This window comes from Chiloscyllium plagiosum, chromosome 1 (assembly GCF_004010195.1).
Source record: "Chiloscyllium plagiosum isolate BGI_BamShark_2017 chromosome 1, ASM401019v2, whole genome shotgun sequence".
In the NCBI taxonomy this organism is placed as follows: Eukaryota; Metazoa; Chordata; class Chondrichthyes; order Orectolobiformes; family Hemiscylliidae; genus Chiloscyllium; species Chiloscyllium plagiosum.
In genome coordinates, this window is record NC_057710.1 from 37019427 (window position 1) to 37044908 (window position 25482).

The following is a 25482-nucleotide window of genomic DNA, read 5'->3' on the forward strand; positions in this document are numbered from 1 at the left end:
TCTGGGAGATCTAGAACAAGTCACAGTCACAGGATATGGAGCCGGCCATTTGGGACTGAGGTGAGGAGAAACTTCTTCACTCAGAGTGATGAGTTATGTAATCGCTTCTTTGGATCCTTTACTTTTGTTCATTAGGTATCTAGAATTCTTTATTACATAAGGCTGTGGAAGCAAAATCATTGAATGTATTTTCAAAATAAATAGATTTCTAGACATGAAAGGTGTCAGTAAATGGGAGACAGCAACAGTATAGTGATGATACAGGATAATCCTGTATCATATTCAATGGTAAAGCAAACTCAATGGGTCAAATGGCCTACCTTTGCTTCTATTTTCTATATTTTTAGTTTTATGATCTGAGTGACATTGTTTGGCTGAAAGTTTCCTGATGTTTGCATTATTAATTAGTGTTTAAAGCTTTGGGGTTAGAATAGACAAGATGGTCATTTTTGACCAGTGCAGACACAATAGACCAAAGGGCGGTTTGCTGTTCTTTAGAACTCTACCACTCTAAGTAGAGTTTGAGGTGAACAGTTCAGGATGAGACACAAGGCTGTTACCTAGTTATGGGTTTCAGTATCACCAAAAGGTAAACCAACCATAAGGAGAAAGTGAGGTCTGCAGATGCTGGAGATCAAAGTTGAAACTTTATTGCTGGAACAGCACAGCAGGTCAGGCAGCATCCAGGGAACAGGAGATTCGACGTTTCGGGCACAGGCCCTTCTTCAGGTAAACCAACCAGAAGGGCAAGTTGTAAGTATCGGTTCAGTCAGAGCAAAAAAGCTGATGTTAGTAGAGCAACTTACTTCCTGCCTAGGTTTTGCTGTCAGCAAATTTAGCAACCACAGATTCAGTCCTTTCATCCAAGCCAGTGATACAGACTGTAAATACTCAATGCCCCAGCATTGATACGTGACACCCTACTTGTTGCATCTTGCCAATCCAGAAATTGCCAATTTACTTCTTCTCATTCCTGTTGGCTAACCAATCTCTATCCATACTATTACATTAACCTCCCTACCATTGCATTTATTTGACAGTAATCTTTAATGTGACAACTTGACAAATGTCTTCCTCAAATCCAAGCAGACTACGGGCACGAGTTCTCCTTTATTCACCTTGCTTAGTACTTCCACAAATAACTAATCAAAGACTATTTCTTTTCCATAAAACCATATCGGCCATACCTGACCGCATTGAGACTTTTCAAGTACCTCCGTAATGAAAGATGTAGTGGTGTTCTACTTTCCTGGATGCATATATATAGTACCCCCATTAACAAAATGAAGTTACAAGCAGTCCAAACCTGGAGGATCATCTTTCTGCCACAGTGCTATTTTCCAGTGTTCAATATCTAACATTCATCTAAGAACACCATTAATGCTTGAAAGTACCTAAGTAAAGGCCGCATAGTCCCAAGAGGACCACAGGGCTGCTCTCTCATTAGAGACAGACAGCTGGTGGTGGTTTAACCTCAGGGTCACATGCCTCAGGTTAGGGGCGAGGCAGAGAAGGCAGGATCTTCAGCCATATGGGAATTGAAAAGTGCTACATCATTCTGCATCGCAGATCAGCCAACTAAGCTAACTGACCGATAGGAATAACATTATAACAGGCAACGGGCAGGAAAACCGCCAAAGTTAACCTTGTACATGTCTACATGTTAACCTTGTACTTTATTTTGAAATGTGTTACTTGTTATTGACTATAATATTGAATGCGTATAGTCTAAAAATTCTCACATATTCTGGGAAGCGGATTAGAAACCAGATAACCTACTGGCGTATGCACAATATTATGACATGTCATCAGATAATTGCCAAAAAATCATCAAATTCACAGATGGCACAGTTAAAAATGGAAACATAAAATAATAACAAGGATGTAAAAGTTCTTTATGAGTCTCCTGAGGAAGCCGAGCTGCTGCGTGAATACTTAATTGTTTTTTGAGATTATACTCTTAATGAAAAAAAACACACTGCGGGCAAATGTCCTTATCAAGGAAAAGCAAGTACTGTTGTCAGCACTGAGGGCTCAAATAAAATGACTGACTGTATGTTGCATCACTTAAGTACCACCTGCGCTTTTAGAGCTTTTAGATGTGGTCAGACTAGATAATAGTTATGGAGTCAAAAATGCTACGTTATCAGCTGAATTCTAATAGTAATTAACCCACAGAAAGCAACTGGCTCAGGTGGACTCACTGAAACCACTCAGATGCTGTGCGGACCAGTTGGCGGGAGTATCTGCAGACAGCTTTAACCTCTCCTTACTACGATCTGAAGTCCCCACCTGCTCCAAGATGACCACTATCATCTTGGTGCCAAAGAAGAATCATGCAGATTGCCTCAATGACTACCACCCAGTGGCTTTGACCTCCATAATTATGAAGTGCTTCAAGAGGTTAGTCATGGTTCACATCAACTCCAGCCTACCAGATTGCCTTCATCGTTTGCAATTCACCTGCCAACACAACAGGCCCTCTCAGCAGACGCCATCTCCCTGGTCTTACACTCATCCCTGGAAGATTCTGGACGACAAGAATACCTACGTCAAGCTCCCACTTACTGACTACAGCTCTGCCTTCAACACCATAATTCCAAACAAACTCATCTCTAGACTCCGAGACCCAAGTCTCAGTTTTCTGGATCCTGACCCATAGACTGCAATCAGTAAGAATTGACATGAACACCACCTCCACCATGATACTCAAGACCAGTGCCCTGCAAGGCTGCATACTCAGCACAATACCATATTCCTTATACACTCAGGACTGTGTGGCCAAATTCCGCCCAACTCTATTTATAAGTTTGCTGATGATACTGACACTGTCGTTCGGATCTCAACAATCACGAAACAGAATACAAAAAAAGAGATTGAGTGCTTAGCAGCATGGTGTAAAGACAACAATCTCTCCCTCAACATCAGCAAAACGAAGGAGCTGGTCATTGACGCCTGGCAGTGGAGTGCAGTGCACACCCCTAGCTGCACCCCTAAGGTGGAGTTGGTTGAGAGCATCAAATCCCTGGGAGTGATCATCATGATGTCAGAAACATGGCTGCAGTGGTAGCTTTTCACTGTATTTTTCATTGAAAATACATGTAACAATAAAATCAAATTATTAACTCACCAATGATGCTTCTACTACCTCAGGGAGGCTAAGGAAATTTAGCATATCCATAATGACACTTAGCAATTTTTAAGGATAGATCATAGAAAGCAGCCTATCTGGATGCATCACAGCGTGGTACAGCAACCGCTCTTCCCAAGACCACATGAACAGAGAGTCATGAACACAATCCAGTCCATCAAACAAACCAGCCTTCCACCTATTGACACTATGTTTCCTGCTGACCTAGGAAAGCAGCGAACATAATCAAACACCCCTCCCATCCTGGTTATACTCTCTTCCACCTTCATACATCAGGAAGATATAAAAGTTTGAAAATACCAAAAGATTCAAGACCAGCTTCTTCCTTTTGAACAGACCTCTCAAATGTTAATTCTGATCTCTCTCTGCACCTGTAACACTGTATTATGCACTCAGTTCTGCTTCCCTGATGAACTCTGTATGGTACAATTTGCCTGTATAGTGTGCAAAACACCACTTTTCATTGTAATGCAGTGCACATGACAACAACAAACTCAATTACTCATATGAAACAGCAACCATAACTAAATGTATAACAGACTGCCTATATCAAAATTTTAAGAAGAAGTGATTAGTTGGATATGATATCCTTCACTGCTGAACAACCTACCAATACTCAATGTGAAGGCTAATACACGAGAATACCTAGATATAAATGCATGTTGAATTATATTGCAGAATAGAGGGAGCTAAGGAGAAACCGGGTTTGAAATATTTGTCAGAATTATCAAAACTTTACTCCCCATTATAATCATTTCATGAATTAATTTTAATTTCACTTTTACATGGTGAAACTGTCAAATTACAATGGGACGTGTTGAAAATGAAATGTTCTTGCCGTTATAAAAGACATCTGACGTGTTGACTCTCACCTGATATCCTTATCTGTGACAACAAATGCTCTGCAGAGTGGTTGATAAGTGTTAAGCCAAACTGCTGGGTTCTTCTCTACAGCTGCAGACACTTGCCCTGTAATGGGTCCAGAACTGGTATGCAAAGCACTTGCTATTGCAGACAATAGCACCTCATTTGTATGACCAGGACCAATACCTTTATAAAACAAAATAAAGACAGATATTACTGTTGTTATAATATGTAATTTCTCACCCTTGCCTGCCAGTAACTTAGATGCTATGACAATCAATTTGCTTTAATGCACACATTAGTCTTTGGCATTGTAATTTACCTGCAAGATGATTCCAGTAATGCAATTGAAAATTTGACATTTATTTGACTGCTGCGGGAAGAGAATGGAATAGATGATGGGGTTGGGGAAGGTATTGTTGTGGGGAAGGTATTGTTGTAGGGAAAGGCTGCTGGAAGACATTTTAATTTATTGTGGAGAATATATTTACTTTATGATAATTCAACTTTAACATTATTTGTCTGACTGATACAGAAGAATCAGATATCTCTGCTAAACACCCTGGTCATGTAATGTTAGACATATGGCATGGTTAAAAGGTTGAGGTCACTCAGTGCATACATGTATAAATAGTTAATGGGGTGCTTAAATCTGTTGTGCAGTTTGTGAGAGGACTGGTTAGAATACAGGGATGTGAACAAAGAAGGGTGACAAAGATTCCTGAGTGGACACCACTTAATGCCCTGAATATTTTTATTTATACTGATCATGTGCAAGGTAGCAATTGCACAAAAAACAGAAAATGAGGATATTGTACAGCCCCTCAATCCTATTCCAATAAGTATTCAACAGGATTATGTCTGCTATTTAGTTTCAATTCCTCATACCGCCCATTCTTCCTATTCCTCTATTTCGTATGGCAAAAAACTGTGAAACCACAAATTGTTGGAAGAAGCATTTGCAAAGGTCCACAATCCTTCAAGAGGAGAAATTTCTCGTCATGGTCTCAATTGACTGTCCCCTTTTTCTGAGATGTATCCCCATGTTAGACTCGACTCCCCACCGCCCCCCCCACCCCCAACCCCAATCCAGCTGCTGCACTACAACCCCCTTGTGATCAAGGTCAATATAATATAATGCCTCCATAATTGTTTATAGCGTATGCATACTAAAATTTTCAAGTTCTTGCAAAAGGACACACAAGTCCACGTGAATATCAAGATTTCTAAATTTTATATTAAAGAATTATATTTTTCTATGCTAGCTATCAAACTGAATCAACTCAATTCTTTAACTAATAATCAATCTCCTGGTTTGCTGCTCTTTTAAAATATCTATACCTCTGTGTACTCTTCACAGTTTCCATTCCCACCTAGCTCTGTAGCATCAGCAAAGTCAGATGCATTACTCAGTTTCTCCATCCCATTGATTTCAAATCAACCTCTTCAGACAAGTAGTGACACATCAGCGTACAGTAAGACTTGAACCTGGCCCAGAGGTATGAATACTATCATTACACCTCAAGAGCTCTCTATTACTTTATCTGCATATTTTCCTGATCAACCTTTTCAGAGATGTTATTACATACTTCTCAAATAGATAGGATTTGAACCCATTGTAAACAGCAGAGGTCCAAGTACTGATTGGTGCAACTCTATTATAAACTGCTAATATGAAAACACTTCATTTGTCTCCGTTCTTTGCTTTCCAACCAATAAACAATCCTCATGCCAATAAATTATTCCAACAGCATGAGCCCTTGTCATATGTATTCAAATTTAGGTAGCAACTAATCAAATGCCTAGTCTCAAGCATACTACATCTACTGGGTCCTTTTTATATACACCAGTAGACACACCCTAAAAAAATTGAATAAATTTGTCAAACTCCTTTGATCATAATGCGCTTTTCTGAGTGCATTGTTTATCCTTGCCCAATAAATATCTGCATTTTTTCGATGACGTCAAGCTAACTCTACTGTCATACCATTTTCCTCCTTCCCTCCTTTCTTGAACAGTGGGATGGTACTTGCTATCCTCCAACTTTCTGAGAGCATTTTAGAATTTGTGGAATTTTGGAAAATCATAACCATCACTTCTAGTATCTCATTTAGAAACCTAGGATAAAGGATCATGGAGATTTGACAGATTTAGTACCTTAAATTTGTCCAATATGTCTTTTCTGACATTGATTTACCTTAGGCTTGTCACACTTATTAACCTCTTTGGTACCTTCTACCCCTGCTATGTAGTATACATCAACTTCTTTAAAAACATATACAAGATAGACATTCAATGTTTCTGTCATTTGCTCATTATCTATGATGATATCTCCTATTTCTGCTTTTAAGGGATAAATGTTCAGTTACTCTCCTTGTTTGTACATGTTCATAAAAGCTTTGAGTCATAGATCATAGAGATGTACAGCACGGAAACAGACCCTTCGGTCCAACTCGTCCATATCGACCAGATATCCCAACCCAACGTTGTCCCACCTTCCAGCAGCCGCCCCATATCCCACCAAACCCTTCCTATTTCATATACCCATCCAGTTGCCTTTTAAATGTCGCAATTGTACTCTCCTCCACTACTTCCTCTGGCAGCTCATTCCATACACGTACCACCCTCTGCGAGAAAACATTGCCCTTAAGGTCTCTAATACATCATTCCCCTTTCACCCTAAACGTACGCTCTCCCCCAGCCCAGAAAGAGACTTTGTATATTTATCCTATCCACGCTCCTCATGATTTTATAAACCCCTATAAGGTCACCCCTCAGCCTCCGACGCTCCAGGGAAAAAAGCCCCAGCCTATTCAACCTCTCCCTATAGCTTAAATCCTCCAACTCTGGCAACTTCCTTGTACATCTTTTCTGAACCCTTTCAAGTTTAACAACACCCTTCCGATAGGAAGGAGACCAGAACTGCACGCAATCTTCCAAAAGTGGCGCAATCAACGTACAGCCGCAATGTGACCTCTCAACTCTGGTACTCAATACTCTGACCAATAAAGGAAAATATACCAAACATCATCTTCACTATCCTATCTACCTGCGACTCCAGTTTCAAGGAGCTATGAACTTTTATAATCTGTTTTTATTTTCCTAAATGGTTTACTTTCACTCTATTTCTTCCATTTATCAACATTTTGGCAGCCTTTCACTGGTTTCTAAAATGACACAATTTTCAGCTTATGGCAATTCCCTACAGCATTACAAACCTTCACTTTTAATCTAATACTACCCTCAACTTTTTTAGTAAGTCACGGATGGATCTCTCTTGTTAAGTTTTAATTTTTCAGTAGAATGCATTTTCTGTTGAACAATGATTCTCATGCCTTATTCTTAGCCTAAGTAACTGATGGTATATAAGTTTATAATTCTTGTTAGGGATTAGAGTAAAAACCTAATATTGCAGAATACTTATCTCTAGTTGGTCCTACGATGAATTATTCCAGGAAAGAGTCACAAAAAACATTCTACAAACTCATAGAACACCCTTGACATTTGATTGGTCTACCCTCCATGAAGATTAAAGTTCTTCCACATCTATTACATTGTCATTTGATATATATAACATTTTTTTGTAAGCTCCTATTATTTCTTGCTTAATGTGCTGTTCAGTGGTATACCACTGTCAGGGAACCTTTAGATTACTCCCATCAGCAATTTCTAATCCTTGAACAGGGGATCAGATTTACAATGTTCCCTGCCTACGATCACACACTATCTAAGCTTGCCCATGTTGTCTGCACCTATAAAAATATATACTCAGATTAACTACTTTCAAAGATGTAGAACAAGAAATACAGTTTACTGGCAACTAAACAGAAAAGAGCTTCTACCACAGTGCAATTTTATAAATTCAGTGGAGAAAGTGAGGACTGCAGATGCTGGAGATCAGAGCTGAAAATGTGTTGCTGGAAAAGCGCAGCAGGTCAGGCAGCGTCCAAGGAGCAGGAGAATCGACGTTTCAGGCATGAGCCCTTCTTTAGGACAGATTTATAAATTCAGTGCCCAAGAAGAATCCCCTGAGAAGTTGTTTAGAATTTAAAGAACTCAACTTATTGATGTCTAAAATCAAGATTTATTGACATTTGCAGGTATGTTGCCATTTTACAAGTTTAAAATCAAATCTGCTAAAGACACAATTGGGAATGTATTGCAACCAGCAGTCAAGAGATTGTAAAGGCTGTAAGAATCCATTTTTAAAAAAACTGGTGCCTCATACCTGAAAGAATTCATGAAAAGCAAGAAGCATTGGTTTATTTATATTGTGTTATCCCATTTTTGATTACCACATTATCAGCAAAACATACCTTGCAATCCTTTGGGAAGTTCCATTGATTTAATGATCTGCTCGGCTATGTCACAGGCACTTAAACCCTGCAGTCGTTTCTCCCAAAACAGCTGTTAAAAAAATAGCGCAATTAAAATCTTTAAAAATAAACAGAGCTTAGTCCTCCTCTCCCTGTGTAATAAGGGCAAAGGAGAAATAGAGGAGGTAAGGAGGGGGAACTAGGCCAATTAAATATAGTTAAATACTTTGAAAGGAATAGAATGCTGTAAATAGGAACAGAAATGTTCCTTAGCTTGATACTTTCTAACAGATCTCAAATATACCTTCATATCTTAAATCAGGACGTGGAGGTGCTGACATTGGACTGGGGTGGACAAGATCAGAAGTCACATGACACCAGGTTATAGTCCAACAGGTTTATATGAAATCACAAGCTTTCAGAGCCGTACCCCTTCACCAGGTGAAGTCACTCTTTGCACAGTCCGGCTTGGTCAATAAATGATTTCCAATAGCAGAATCACATTTGATGGTGGTTACACTTTACTGTGGCTTGCAAGCACAGGCTAGTTAACACAATTACCACGATTTGCTGTGACTAGTCAACGTAATATGCTGTTTGATATGGTCTACCAGTCGTTAGGACATGCATCACCTGGTTGTTCCATCCCTTAAGTTCTAATACATACAAGTCAAACATCTTTAGGGTAGAAACTAGGGCAGCACGGTGGCTCAGTGGTTAGCACAGCTGCCTCACAGTGCCAGAGACCCAGGTTCAATTCTGGCCTTGGTCAATTGTCTATGTGATATTTGCATGTTCTCCCTGTGTCTGTCTGAAGATGTGCAGGTTAGGTCGATTGGCCATGCTAAACTGTCCATAGGGTTCAGAGTAGTGCAGCCTAGGTGGGCCAGCTATGGTAAATGTAGTGTCACAGGGATAATGTGGGGGGCTGGGTCTGTTGAAATGCTCTTCCGAGGGTGGGCTAAATGGCCTCTTAGAGCACTGGATGGAATCTATGATTCTAGAGTTGTAAAGTTTAAAAAAAAATGTACAGTGCTATGTAAAAAAGATCAAAGACTCAAGAGTATTGTACATGTGGGATTACCACAGTGTGTCCCTTATCTTGGTTATTTCACATGTTAACTACCATCAGGTTGAATCAACATTTAAAAATATAACCAGGTAGCTAGACTAAAATTTCATTCTACTGTACGTGATGGTGCAGTATATGCAGAATTTTTACTTAGATTTCAACTATTCACTGAAACATTTACCATCAACTCTGGAACATTTGAAAGAAAACTAATTGACACGGTCAGGTAGGCACACAAAATTCACAACTAAATCAAACATGTGGCTAATCTTTCTGATAGCATTGCCAGCATCACATATATGCCTCTATCATGCGCCAATCTAAAGTTACATTAGATTGCAGCCGAAAATTCTCAGAATGCAATGTTTCAGAAAGCAGCCATACAAATCAAGTGTCTTCACCAGCATTATAATTCCATTCTCTTGGTCTTTCCTCCATATTCATTAATATTGCTCTAACTGGCTTGGCTTCAATGGCCATTTATTATGAAGCAATCACAATAATATTTTGCAAGAAATTAATCCTAACATCCCTTTTACATGCCTAATGATAATCCTGGGGGTTTCTACCTCTTTCTTCTGGATCACCAGTGTAAACCATTCATTAAAATTTGAAAATAAAAGCTTCTGTTCTATGATTAACCAAAAATATTTATAAAACATTATTTCCTTCATAATGTCTTGCAACAGATTAAGCCGTTGTATAACCTCAAATCATACAATTCTCTAAGTATCAGGGTAATTTGCAAAACAAAATCTGTAATTAAACCTGAGGTTCATTAGCCTCAGTATCATGATGATGATTAGCCTTAACTATATTTCCTTCCTGTACACTGCAGAAGTGTAATGATATTTTCTTCAGTGTAATATTTGTGAAAGCTAAGCAGCTGTCTGTTCAAACTACATAAAGTATTGTTCCTCTTTATACAGTCTTAGCAATCTTGCAAAAGTCCTGATGATTGCAAGTCAAAGGGCTTCAACAAAAAACCTTTTTTCAACAATAAGCATAGAAATACAAATTCTCTAGAAATGATAATGTAAAGACTTTAAGTTGAGACTTAAATTGTATGTTCTCCTAATTTCATCAAACAATAAAGATTCTGGAACAATAACCAGAGTACAGCAGGGAGCTCTATGTTGTGATCAGCTTCCCTCCCTTTTCCAGTATTACCAAAAAGCAGATCAACTTATCATTTTGTCACTGCCTGTAAGATCTTACCATCCACAAGATGCTGATGAACACAACAATCATTGCCACGAAGTAGCAGCCAGAAATCTTTGGTTGTAATGACAGGAAACTGTTAGCATTTGTTTTTATGATCATGAATCTAACAACTTCAATTTGCAGATGCATAGATAAATATGTAAATTCAGAAGATGCTGTCAGCAATTGACTGTTTCTTTAGTGGGTTCATTGTTGAAGTCCTCACAAATGATTTAACACGAACCTCCAAGTCAGTCCAGTCAGTTTAACATTAATGAAGGGTGAGACTTTATGAGCAATATTCAAAGGAGAAAAAAAATCAATGGCCACTTGGAGACATTTGAGTTAATTAAGAAGAACCACACAGATTTGTAAAAGGCAGACTGTGTTTGACAGATTTTCATTAAGTAACAAGAGATGATTACTGAAGAAAAGGCAGCTGATGTTGTCTTTATGAATTTAAGAAAGCTTTTTACAAAATGATGAACAAAATTGAAACTCATGAATAGGAAAGGTAATGTCAACTTGAATAAAAACTGGCTCACAGCAGAAAACATTGAGACATGATGAATTGTTCTATTTCAGACAGCAGGTTTGTAGCTAATCACAGAATAGTTACAGCATGGAAAGGATTGTGGGAAAATGCAGTAAACTGGGCTCGAGTACTAGCAGATCCAGCTATAATCTCATTGAATGGTAGAACAATATTATAGTTGCAGCCCTCTGTCCTTTGGCCATTTAGCCTGATGTCCATGCTGGCTCAGAAAGAGCAACTCCACAATAAAGCCTTCGTTCAGTCTAATAAAGATCCATCAACCACTACTCTTGTCCCTCAGACAATTATGTATCCATGTTGTTACTCTCCTTTTGATTGCCTCTGCTTTAATGTTGCCCATAAGCATGTCGTAGAGCACTTTATCAAATGCCTTTGTGAAGCAGTGCTCCCTAATGTCAATGTATGGACCACTGTTTCTTTTTGGTTTACACATATAACTTGGACATCGGAGTGGAGAGTAACATTTCAAAATCTGCTAATGATACAAATCTGGAAAGGTGGCACACAATGAGGATGCTACCAATTATTTAGAAGGGATATAGACTGGCTGCAGAATAAGCACCCAAGTGACAGATGGATTTAAGAGAGAAATGTGGAGACGTGCATTTTGGCAGAAAGGATAGGGAGATATAATGCAGAATTAGAGGGATAATTCTGAAGTGTTTACAGAAATAGAAGGACCAATTTTTGAAGATGGTAGGACAAACTGAGCTACCAATTATTTAGAAGGGATATAGACTGGCTGCAGAATAAGCACCCAAGTGACAGATGGATTTAAGAGAGAAATGTGGAGACGTGCATTTAGAAGGACCAATTTTTGAAGATGGTAGGACAAACTGAGAGGAGATTAGCCAAGTTCTTGGGCTTCATTAAAAATAGTACTGAGTAAAAACGGCAGGAAGTTGTGCTGAACACTTATACAGCTCTGGGTTAGGCCCCAACTTGACATTATACGGTCACACCACTTCTTTAAAAATTCTTTTTTTAAGATGCCAGCATCAGAGAGGCTATAATTCATAGCCATTGCTAACTGTCCCTCAAAAGATAGTCATGAGCCAACATCATGAACCACTGTAGTCCACATGGTCTAGCTAAACCTACACTGCTATTATGAAGGGAGTTCCAGGATTTTCATCCAGTGACAGATAAGGAATGATGGAGCACTTCCACATCAGGATGGTGTTTGGTCTGGCCTTTCTCCTTGAAGCAAAAGAAGTTGAAGGAAAACGTGGCAGATCTGTGCATGATTATAATTTAATTTAGTTAACGCAGGTAAGGTAAACTTAATTCTTCATCCAGCTAATTCCTGAGGACATTCTAAACTGGAAAAGATGTGCATTATATGTTATTCCATGCTTTATGATGAATATAGGGATATACCAAAGATCGTGAAAGGTACAAAGCAATAAAATGACCGTATGTCTGTCTGCTAATCTCCACTGCTTTGGCTAAACAGCTTTTACTGATAGGTTTTTTTTGCTGTTCCCAGGTTACTGAACATATACGCTATACTGAAGCCTCAGGGCATACAGAGGGAGTTCTGCACTGTCAAATGTGATGTTATTGAACACTATGTTTGTTTAGGAAGGATGCTAACCTCAGAGTAAGAGAGCTGTACAGCACGGAAACAAGACCCTTCAGTCTAATTCATCCATGCTGAACAGATATTCTAACCTAATCTAGTCCCATTTGCCAGCACCTGGCCCATATCCTTCCAAACCCTTCCTATTCATATGCCCATTCAGATGCCCTTTAAATGTTGCAATTGTACTAGCCTCCACCACTTCTTCTGGCAGCTCATTCCATATATGCACCACACTCTGAAAAAGTTGCCCCTTAAGTCCCTTTTAAATCTTTTTCCTCTCACCTTAAATGAATGCCCTCTAGTTCTGGACTCCCCCACCCCAGAGAAAAGACCTTGTCTCTTTATCCTATCCATGCCCCTCATGATTTCATAAACCTCCATAAGGTCACTCCTCAGCTTCTGACGCTCTAAGGAAAACAGCCTCAGCCTATTCAGCCTCTCCCTGTAGCTCAAACCCTCCAACCTGTGAAGAACAGCTGACAAGTATCTACAATCCTGGTCAACATTTATTCCTGAATGAACACCAAAAATTACAATAAAACACATTATCCAGCATTGTACTAACAGGAATCTTCAGTAAACAATATTTCTGACTGCTCAATTCTTTTAAAAAAAAACATTGGCAGCTTGGTCTTCAGTTTCCATGTCACTCCACCCATTAATAGTAAACCTAATGAGGAATTGCCAGAACAGTGACACTGCTCCCATCTGATTTTTAGAGTCAGAGTCATATAGCACGGAAACAGACTGTTTGGTCCAAGTCATCCACGCTGATCAAGTTTCCCAAACGAATCTAGTCCCACTTGCCTGCATATGGCCCATATCCCACCAAACCTTTCCTATTCATGCACCTGTCCAAATGTCTTTTAAATTTTGTAAGTGTACCTGCATCTACCACTTCCTCTGGCAGTTCATTCCACAGATGGACCACCCTCAGTATGAAAAAGTTGCCCCTCAGGTCCCTTTTAAATCTTTCTCCTCTCACCTTAAAATATGCCCCCTAGTTTTGAACTCCCCCCTCCTAGATAAAAGACCTTTGCTATTCACCTTGTCTATGCCCCTCGTGATTTTTATGAATCTCAAAAGGTCACCCCTGAACCTCCTATGCTCCTGTGAAAAACGTCCCAGCCTATCCTTATGATTCAAAGCCTCCACTCCTGGCAACATCCTGGTAAATCTTTTCTGAGTCCTCTCCAATTTAATATTCTTCCTATGCAAAGGTAACCAGAACTGTACACAGTACTCCAAACGCATCAAAAAGCATCACTGCAAAGCTGGTGACTCACTAGGAACCAATCTAGGTCTGGGAAAACAGGATTTAGTGCAGGTTTGAGCAACAAATATTTCACAGCTGTTTGTTTCAGGAAAATAAGGATTATTTATTAGCTTTCCATTGGGAACTCCACATTAACCAGAAATTTGTTTTACCTGTTCTCAATGCATGTTGGATAACACAACTTACTGCTCATTAATCTTATTGCTAATTTGGGGACTTGGTTCTGAGGAAACAGGCTGTCAAGTTTAAGCAAGTAAAACAATTTTGAAACTGGTTGCCAATGGAGCAAAAATGAAATGATTTAACATTTGGAAGCATTGCAGCAGGACTCTGATCTAATTCCCACCAAGCAGAGGGTCATGGTCGAGGGGCATTTTTATGACATGAGGCGTGTGTCCAGTGGGGTTCTTCAGAAATCGGTGCTGGGGCCATTGCTGTGTGCAGGAAAAAGAGAGACAACTTATACTTGAAGGAAGGAGAATTAATCAGCAAGCTCAAGCCTGTTATAAAAATTGGTGGGGTGGTAAATAGTGAGGAGTTTAGACGTAGATTACAGGAGGATATAGGCAGGCTGGTCAAATGGGCTAATTCAGTGGTGAAAGAAATTCATTTTGGATAAGTGAAAGGTGAGACACTTGGGACAGGACAAATAAGGCAATGGAATACATGATGAACAGTAGGACCCGGGGAAGCACCAGGGGGACCATGATGTGCATGTGCAGTATCTTAAGGAAGCAGGACAGGAAAAGTGATTAAGAAGGCTTATGTGATATTTGCCTTTATTTGTCAAAGTATAGCATTTAAGAGCAGTGAGGTTATGCTGGAAATGTATAAAAGGTTGGTTAGGCCACAACGAGAGAACTTCAGAATACCATTCTAGAATCCATATTTTAGGAGGGCTGAGATTACACTGGAGAGGATGCAGAGGAGTGACATGATAGATGGGGTTGTTGCCCTTGGAGCACATGAGACTAAGGGAGGACGTGATGGTGACAGATAAAACTATGAAGGACGTAGATAGGGCAGATTAGAAAGGAACTTCTTCCCTTAATGGAGGAACCACTGACTGGGGCATAGATTTAAAGTAAGAGGCAAGGTACTTAGAGGAAATTAAAGGAAAAATATTTTTGGGGTGGTGGAAATCTGGAATGCACTGCCTGTAGAGACAGAAATACTTATAATATTTAAAAAGTAATTAGATAGACACTTGTGACACTGAGGCATGCAAGGGTTTGGGGTCTGAGGGCTGGAAAATGGGGTTGGAATTAGGAGGTTGGCAAGTTGAGAAGATTTGTAGCTCAGGTTGAGGTTCTGGATGTAGGTTTGCATGCTGAGCTGGAAAGTTCTTTTTCAGACATTTCATCACCATACTAGGTGACATCTTCGTTGAGCCTTCAGACAAATCACTGCTTGTGATTCCTGCTTTCTATTTTTATGTTTACCCAAGGAAACCCAAACATAAAAATAGCAAGCAGGAATCACCAGCAATGCTTCGTCTGGAGGCTCACTGAAGATGTTACCTGGTACGGTGATGAAACATCTGAAAATGAACCTTTCAGCTCAGCGAGCAAACTTACATCCAGGCATCTTTCAGGAATAACTGGAGTCAGGAAGAGTCCCAGAGAATGGGAAAATAGCTAATGTAACACCCCTAAGGAGGAAAAGAGGCAGAGGATAGGAAACCATAGGCTGGTTTCCCTGACCTCAATCATGGAGTTCTACAGCATGGTGACAGGCCCTTTGGCCCAAACTGGTCCACGCTGACCAAAACGTCTGTCTATGCTAACCCCATTTCCTTGCACTTAGCCCATATCCCACTAATCATTTCCTTTCCTTCTATTTGTTTAAATGCCTTTTAAATGTTGTTAACGCATCTGCCTCAACCACTTCTGCTGGCAGCTCATTCCATATGCATACCACTCTCTGTAAAATCATCGCCCCTCAGGTTCCCTTTTATTCTTTCCACTCTAGCCTTAAACTGATGGCCTATTGTCCTTGATTCTCCAATCTTGGGGAAAAAAACTGAGTGCATTCACCCTATCCATGCCTCTCATCTTATACACCTCTGTAAGGTACCCCCTCACCTCCTATGCTTGAAAGAAAAAAGGACTAGGCAGAAAGGAGGACTGCAAATGCTGGAGATCAGAGTCCAAACGTGTGGCACTGGAAAAGCAGAGTGGGTCAGGAGGAGAGTCGATGTTTCGGGCATAAGCCCTTCATCAGGATACCATCATTCCCGATGAAGGCTTATGCCTGAAATATCAACTCTCCTGCTCCTCAGATGCTGCCTGACCCACTGTGCTTTTCCAGTGCCACACTTTGAGTCTCAAGAAAAAGGTTGTAGCTTGTCCAACCTCTAACTATAACTCAGACCCTTGAGTCCTGGCAGCAGCCTTGTAAATTTCTTCTGCACTCTTTCCAGCATAATAACATCCTTTCACAATAAGGTGACCAAAACTGAACACAATATTCCAAGTGCAGCCTCACCAACGTCCTGTATAACTGCAACATAACTTTTCAACCTCTATACCCAATCCCTGACTAAAATCCACATGGACTACGTCGACCATCCTGCCCTCGCCAACCTTCCTGTTTACTTCAAAGAACTCTAACAAATTTGCAAGGCATGAGCTCTCACTCACAAAGCCATGCTGACTACTGCTAATCAAACCCTGTATTTCTAAATCCATGTATATCTTTATCACTCAGAATCTTCTCAAGTAGCTTACCCACCACAGATGTTAAGCTTACTGGTCTATAGTTCCCAGGCTTTTCTTTACAGGCCTCCTTGAATAATGGCACAACATTCGCTACCTTCTGGGACCCCTCTGATGCAAAAATATCAGCTAGGGCCCCTGCAATTTCTTCTTTGGCCTTTTTCAGTGTTCTTAGATATATCTAGTCAGGACCAGGAGATTTATTTAGCTTCATTCATTCTAATACATCCAACACCACCTCTGTGATATGTACTGTGCAAGATACCACAACTAACTTCTCCAAGTCTTCGTGTCTTTCTCTACGGTAAATACAGAGAGAAATATTAATTGAGTACCTTGCCCATCTCCTGTGGTTTTACACATACATATGCACTTTGGTCCTTTAGAGGCCCTATTCTCTCTCTAGTTCTTCTTTATCCTTTAATATCCTTTCATATACTTAAAGAACCTTTTTGGATTCACCCTGATCTTCTTAGGCAAGGCTATCTTGAGCCCCTTTTCATCCTTCAGTAAACTCCCGTATCTCCTACATACCTCCAGGGATTCCCTTGATCCCAGCTGCCTGTACCTGAGCGACACACCCTTTTTTCTGGTCAAAGCCTCAATATCTCTAGTCATCCAGGGTTCCCTATTCCTGCCAACCTTGCCCTTCACCCTCACAGAAACATACTGACCTTGAGCTCTAGCTATCTCACTTTTAAGGCCTCTCACCTGTCAGAGGTCCCTTTGCCTTCAACAAACTATTCCAATCAACCCCCATAAGCACCTGTCTAATTCCATCAAAATTCACCTTGCTCCAATTTAGCACTTGAACCTGTGGACCAGTTTTCTTCCTCGCCATAACTACTTTAAATTAATAGAACTGTGGTCACGGGTCCCAAAATGCTCCCCCACTGTCACCACCGTCACCTGTTCTGCCTTATTTCCCAAGTGTAGGTCCTTGGTAAGATTTAGAGTCCATTATTACGAATGATTGTGGAATACACGGAACTGCATGGTAAAACAGGGATGAGTCAGCATGGTTTTGTCAACGGCAGGCCATACCCGACAAATCTGTTACAATTCCTGGAGGAGATGGCGAGCAAGTTAGACAAAGGAGAGCCAGCCGACATGATGCATTTTGATTTCCAGAAGGCCTTTGACAAGGTGCCACACAAAAGACTGCTAAATATGATAAGAACCCATGGTGTTGGTAGCAAGGTACTGCAATGGATAGAGGATTGGCTGACTGGAAGACAGCAGACAAACATACAGGTTCAGTTGGCAATTAGGAAGGAAAATACAATATAAGCATTCATTTCAAAAGGGCTAAAATGAAAAGCAGAAAAGTACTGCTGAGGTTGTACAAGGCTCTCATCAGACTGCATTTGGAATATTGAGCGCAGTTTTGGACCAGTATCTAAGGAAAGATGTGCTGGCATCACTGAGTCCAGAGGAGGTTTACAAGAATAATCCAAGGGGCAAAGGGCTTGTCATATGACGAGCGGTTGAGGATTCTGGGTCTGTACTCATTGGAGTTTAAAAGAATGAGGATTGAAACTTAGAGTACTGAGGCCTGGATAGATTGAACAGGGAGATGATGCTTCCACCGATAGGAGAGATTAGACTGGAGGCACAGACTCAGTGAAGAGACAAAATGAGGAGGAATTTCTTCAGCCAGTGTGGGGTGAATCTGTGGAGCTCATTGCCACAGAGGGCTGTGGAGGCCATGCCATTGAATGAATTTAAGACATACAGATAGATTTTTGATTGGTAAGGGAAGGCAGCAGAATGGAGTTGAGAAAAATATCAGTCACGATCATATTGTGGAGCAGACTCGATGGACTGAATGGCCTAATTCTGTTGTAGGTTATGGCCTTAAGAAAGGACCTCAACATCTTTCCCTGGATGGTAAATGGTGAATAACCCTAAAATTATGTATACACAAAACAGAACTGTTTATCTACTTGTGTTCGCAAGGGACTAGAATGATGCTACAAAAGATCTAGCAAAGGATTCAAGACATTTCATTCTACCTTCAAATAAAAGACTACTGAGACAATCCTGAGACAAACAATTGTTTTGGCAAAGATAAAAGAACAGTGCTTTTTGTACCAGTGAAACTATTAAAATGCACAGAGGTATGCCAAGCACACAACAGTAAAACATGTGATTTCTTGCTATCCAGAACTGCTTCTTACTACAATAGAAGAACTACTGAAATTTCTCGAGCTTATAAAAATCCCCTTTCACTATAAAGGAGAAACCACATCTCTGCATTATCAAAGTAACAGCAGATGCAATTGTTTTTGAGGTGCATTATGAAGTGGCAATGAACCCCACAGATAAGAAAAACTGATGAACTTCGACTTTAACTAAATTCCAATTTGCGAAATAGTCCACACTAGCATGGCCAATCCACCTAATCTGCACATCTTTGGACTCTGGGAGGAAATCGGAGCACCCAGAGGAAACCTACCCAGACACAGGGAGAATGTGCAAACTACATACAGACACTTGCCCGAAGATGGAATCGAACCAAGGCCTTGGTGCTTTGAGGCAGCAGTACTAACCACTGAGCCACCCTCACTGTGCCACCCTTTGCTGGTGAAGGCTATTCAACCCATTGAATTCAAGCTGGCTGGGTATGTTTAACATAAAGGTTGATAGATTTCTGATCACCAGTGGCATATACGTTTATGGGAACTGAGTGTGCAAAAGACATTATAGTGTTCAATCAGTTATTATCATACTAAATGGCAGGGCAGACTTGAATCCTGTTCCTACTTTCCAAACCAGTCTTCACAGCTGTATGTATCAAAGCATGCCAGTTTTGATGGATTGGCCATGTGATTTGAATACAGGTTTCTGCATACCACAGGTAATGAGGGGACATGGTGGAATAGTGGTAATGTCAATGGACTAATATTCCAGTCCTTCCTGAAGAAGGGCTTTTGCCCAAAACATCGACTCTCCTGCATCCTCAGATGCTGCCTGGCCTGCTATGCTGTTCTAGCACCACACTCTCGACTCTAATCTACAGTCCTCACTTTCTCTTAATATTCTAGAACTCCAGGTCAATGTTATGGGAATACACATTTGAATCCCACCATGTTAGAACTCAATGGAAAATCTGAAATCAGATTGCCTAATGGCAATCAAATAACCATTGATGATCATCATCTAAACCTACCTGGTTCATTAATATCCTTTAGGAGACGAAATCTGTCCTCTTTACCTTGTCTGGCCTATGTATGACTCCAAACCCACAGCAATGTGGTTGACTTTTAACTGCCGTTGAGGCCATTCAGGGTGGGCAATAAGTGCTGGGTTAATCAATGATGCTTACATCCCGTAAACAAATTAAGAAAAAAAATTTTACATCCAAATAAGCTCAGGAACCCACACCACAATACATCCTAAAGTTCAATATAAGGACAATTGGAAAGCCAATCTCAGAGCTTACAAACTAGAGTCAGAAAGTGTGCTGCTGGAAAAGTACAGCTGATCAGGCAGCATCTGAGGAGCAGGATAAAGAGCTTATAACTTTCCTGATGAACATTCCTGATGAAGAGCTTACACTTGAAATGTCAACTCTCCTGCTCCCCGGATGCTACCTGACCTACTCTGCTTTTCCAGCATCACACCTTTTTTGACTCTGATCCCCATAATCTGCAGTCCTCACTTTCTCATAGTCACTTACAAGCTGATCCTAGTACATTGAAAGAAACATCCTTGGACGGACTCAAATAGAAAAGTCTGTCATAATGCGATTTCTACATTTGAGGAGAAGAGTGAAGTAGCTTCAGGATAAGTGAGGACAGCTCAAAGCTAATGCCTCCATTCATCCCAACATTGATTTTATCTCAGTATCTGCAACTGGACATGCAAATTAAACTCAGTCTAATGTCACATATGAAACTACATCAATCTAAGTAAACAATATTTTTTCTTATAGTCCCTCAATCTCCTGCTCCTTACCTTAAATCCATACCCCTGGTCATTGATCCCTCCACAATGGGGAGGAGCTTATTTCTATCTATCCTAACTATGACTTCAATTTTAAACATCTCAATCACATCCCCAGCTTCGGTTCCTCAGCTCCAGGGGAAAAAAATCCAGTATATCCAATCTCTATTCATAACTAGAACTGTCCAGCCAAAGCAACATGATAAATCTCTTCTGTACCCTCTTCAATAATCTGACTCCAGAACTACACGCAGTCCTCCAGCTGTGGCATTTTATACAGTTCCAGTGTAAGATCTCTGCTCTTCAACCCTCAGCTGACAAAGGCAAGTTAAACATGTTCCTCCTTACTCTTTAGCTACCTGCCTCAGTACTTTAATGAACTGGGTATGCATACCATGTTCCTCATAAGATACACTGTTCCTCAATGCTTCCTAAAATCTTATCATTCATCATATATTCTCCTATCTTGTTGGTCCTACCCAAGTACATCACCTTACACTTATCTGGATTGAATTCCAATGATCGGCCCAACTGACAAGCCTGTCCACATTCTTTTGTAGTCTAAGGCTATCCTTCTCACTATTTACCAATCACCAATCTTTGCGTCAACCACAAACCTTTTGATCGATCCTTACATTCAAGTCTAAAATATTTTTACGTACCACAAACATTAAAAGGTCTCAACAATGATCCACGAGGAACTCCGCTGGACATAGGTTTCCAGTCACAAAAGCACAACTTGACCATTACCTGTTGCTTCCGCCACTCAGCCGATTCTGGGTCAAATTAGCCAAATTTCCATGGATCCCAAAGCCCTTTACCTTCACAATAGTCTCCCATGTGAGACCTTACCAAAATGTTTGCTGTAGTCAACAAGATTATGCCAAATGCATTGTTCTCATCAACATACCAGGTTACTGCTTCAAAGAATTCACTCAAGTTGGTCAGACATGACCTCTCCAACTTGACCCCAAGTTTCCATTTCTACAATAAACTGCACTTAACAACCGGTACAAAACAAATACTTGCTCTTACATTTTGGACATGCAACACTACCTTTGAGTGTGCTCATTCTAGTAGTCTTGCTAAAATTAAAAATTAGCTAAAATTGTGCATAAACTATGAAATTAAATTCTGTTACATTAATGAGGCACTATCACTTTGTATTATCAGTGAACTATTGATGAACATCGATGTAGGAAGCAACATCACAAAGTTTATTTTTCAATCACACAATGAGGAAGTTAAATTGCTACCCCCTTCTATGCTGCTGCCTTCATCCCAATTTTATTGTATAATCAAAAGGCTAGGCTAGTCTTGTCTATCACAGTAGCCAGTGTCTCACTGGCAATTTGGAATTGATTATAGATTTAATTATTAGATACTTGCTCATTTATGTTTTCATGGGATGTGGGTGTCATTCGCAAAGTCAGAATTTGTTGCCAATCCCCAATTGCCATTGTATTATGTGCTGTGCAAGGTCAATTAAGATGCAATTTAAAGTCAACCACATTACTGTGCCAGGCCTTCTTTTCTAAAGGACATTTTAGTGAACCAGATATAATTTTATGGCAATAATGCCATAATCACCTATTTGAGACCAACTTTCAATTCCAGGTTTTATTCATTGTACTTATATTTTACCAACTATCCTGAACCCACGTCACCAGAGCATTAGCCTGGAACTCTGAATTACCAAGTACAACCATAATATCTTTAGCTCCACCACCTGATTGGGGTAGCCACGTCATTGCAGGATTTATTTACATGTGATACACACTTTAGTGGCAAAACAATAAGACAGAAAGCAGAGTATCTAAGTGTTTGCTGGTGTTTATTTTTCTTCCTTAAGTCCCAGCATGCTAGAGCGTAAAACCGGACCTCTGGAACATGGGGAATAACTGCAACACCAAATGTCACCAGGGCGAGTATGAATAATTAAATAAACCCTCCAGGGAAGAAAGCAAATCATACCAACAACAAAAAACCCAGCTCCAACAAAGTACATCATGGCAAAGGGCAAACAGCACCCATTCTGGATGGAGAGTATAGGTGTATCTAACTTTGAAAATCAACATCCTCAGCAAGAATTCCAAAGAAGTCAAAGTATTAGATTTTTAATTGGTGATGGGTCGAAGGGATACGGAAAGAAAGCAGAAAAATGGGACGGAGGAGCATATCAGCTGCTCCTATATCTTATGAAATTATCACTAGCAATGAATCAAAATCAAGAAACTTCACTGATTTAATTCTTTTTACCTGTTTTAAAATTGAGTATCTAACAGTACCTACTTCAGAGTCCCATTGTGATAAAATAAGTGAACACAATAGGTACATTAAATATCTATAATGATTAGATGCAGCCTCCTATACTACCTCTCAACCTCCTATGCTCCAGGGAAAGTAGTCCCAGACTCTCCTTATAACTCAAACCTTCCAGTCCTGGTAACAGTCTTGTAAATTATTTCTGTACCTTTGCCAATTTACTAATATCCTTCCTACAGAGGGTGACCAGAACCATATGCAGTACTCCAAAAGTGGCCTCACAAGTGTCTTGTACAGCCACAAAATGGCAGCTCAACTCCTATACTCAGTGGTGTGACCAATGAAGGCGAATGTGCCAAATGCCTTCATCACCACCCTGTCTACCCAGGACTCCACTTTCAAGGAGCTACGTACTTGAACTCATGGGTCTCTGTTCAACAACACTCCCCACGGACTGATCGTTAACAGTGTATTCCCTGTCCTTGTTTGTCTTACCGAAATGCAACACCTCACATTTATCAAAATTAAACTATTTGCCACTCCTCAGCCCATTGTACTCTTAGGTAACCTCCTTCACTGTCCACTATACCACCAGTTTGGTGTTATCTGCAAACTTACTGGCCATGCTTCCTATATTCTCATCCAAATAGTTAATATAAATGACAAACAACAGTTGGACATTGCTGGTCACAAGCCTTCAGTCTGAAAAACAACCCTCCACCACCAGCCTGTATCGCTTACTGCCAAGCCAAATGTTATTACACACTCATTTTCTCCCGTGTTTGCTGCTGACAGGTACATTAGTGTTTATGCATCTGCAAACAGTTAGGGAGGGCCTTGTGGTTAGCCAAGAGCTGGGTACTGGGAGCCAGCTTCAGCAATGGTCAGGTTGGGTTTTGAGGTTTTGCAATTTCCAGGAACTGCTTCTCTCTGAGAAAGTTGGAAGGGATGAAGCATCTATCTGCAAGGGGATTTGCAAGCAAGGAGGCGGCTATGGGGAAAAGAGGCTACAAGTGGGTCAAGAACATGCAGAGACTGCAGGGTGGGGTGGGGGTGGAGAGAGAAAGAAGGAAGTTATAGTTTTAAACCTGTCAAAGGAATACTCAGCTAATTGGGATCCAAGAAAAGTTCCTATCACACGTAGTTAAGTACTTGCAAATGAATGCAGAACCTCAAGCTTAAATTTTAGGGCCTACTAACATTGATAAAAGATGTAGTGGATACTATTATGGAGTCAGAGTCTTACAGCACAGAGACAGGGACTTTGGCCCAAACTGGTCTACGCTGACCAAAATGTCTGACCACACTAACTCATTTCCCTGCACATGGCCCATATTCTGCTAATCCCTTCCTATCCATATATTTGTCCAAATGCCTTTTAAATGTTGTTAATGTACCTGCCTCAACCAGTTCTGCTGGCAGATTACATATTCATACCACCCTCCATGTAAAAAGGTTGCCCCTCAGGTTCCCTTTTATCCTTACCTCTCTAACCTTAAACTGATCCCCTCTAGCCCTCGACTCCTCAACCCTGGGGAAAAGACTGAATGTATCATATTGAGTGTATTATATTGAACACTTGCAATTATTAAATTTAAATCAGATATTAAATTGGGGATGCAGAAAAAACAATTCTAAAAAAAATCAAAAAGTGATCTTGACCATAGTACATTGCAAAATAAAATACCCGCTGTAAATAGCAAAGCAAATAATGTAATACACCACATTGTGGGATCATTCTACATCAAAAATACAATTTATAAATTGATAAAGCAACAGTGAATTCGCTTCTAAGTAACAATCTACTAACACATTTATCAGCATGCGTCTTTCAAATGTGATATCAGCTGTAAATAAAAATTATGTTCTAATATAAAGCATAATCTGCAGCAGTATTTGATTTTATTCTTGATGGGCAGACATTGCTAGAGCCAAAGATTTGATGAAACAATCAGGTAGAATTGGATAATTAAATAGCTCTCATTTACAAAGCAGCATTCAGACTTTATGGACAGGTCTGAACTGGTAAGTCTCCAAAAAAAAAGTTGCATTTGTAGTATTAAACATTCAAGAATGCACCTTTGGAGACATCTATTGGTGGTTTGGTGCTACACCAATACCAATGTTTTACACAAATGAAAGCACAATAAGCTCTCCTGGTGTCAAATTGCATAGTGTTCAGTAGTACAGAAATTGGGTATTGTTGGAAAAATATTTCATCAAATGTTTCAACTTGGACTCATCAAAACAACTAAACAAAAAGTGAAAAGGAAAACAGCATTTTATAGAACAGTACAGAACAGAACAGGCCCTTCAGCCCACGATGTGCCGACCATTGATCCTCATGTATGCACCCTCAAATTTCTGTGACCATATGCATGTCCAGTAGTCTCTTAAATGTCCCCAATGACCTTGCTTCCACAACTGCTGCTGACAACGCATTCCATGCTCTCACAACTCTCTGTGTAAAGAACCCGCCTCTGACATCCCCTCTATACTTTCCTCCAACCAGCCTAAAACTATGACCCC

The 25482-nt window shown here is 40.1% G+C and overlaps 1 protein-coding gene across 3 annotated transcripts in view; it reads right to left on the bottom strand.

The window, feature by feature from the left end:
- The window catches only part of LOC122565129 (methyl-CpG-binding domain protein 2-like), an 86487-nt gene that overhangs the window by 30527 nt on the left and 30478 nt on the right, over positions 1 to 25482 (bottom strand). For all 3 annotated transcript variants that reach the window (XM_043720903.1, XM_043720973.1, XM_043720816.1), the window contains 2 exons: positions 8332 to 8422; positions 4024 to 4201 (listed from right to left, as the gene is read on the bottom strand). In XM_043720903.1, the coding sequence (XP_043576838.1) occupies positions 4024 to 4201; positions 8332 to 8422 (269 nt within the window). The remainder of the gene's footprint in view (positions 1 to 4023; positions 4202 to 8331; positions 8423 to 25482) is intronic.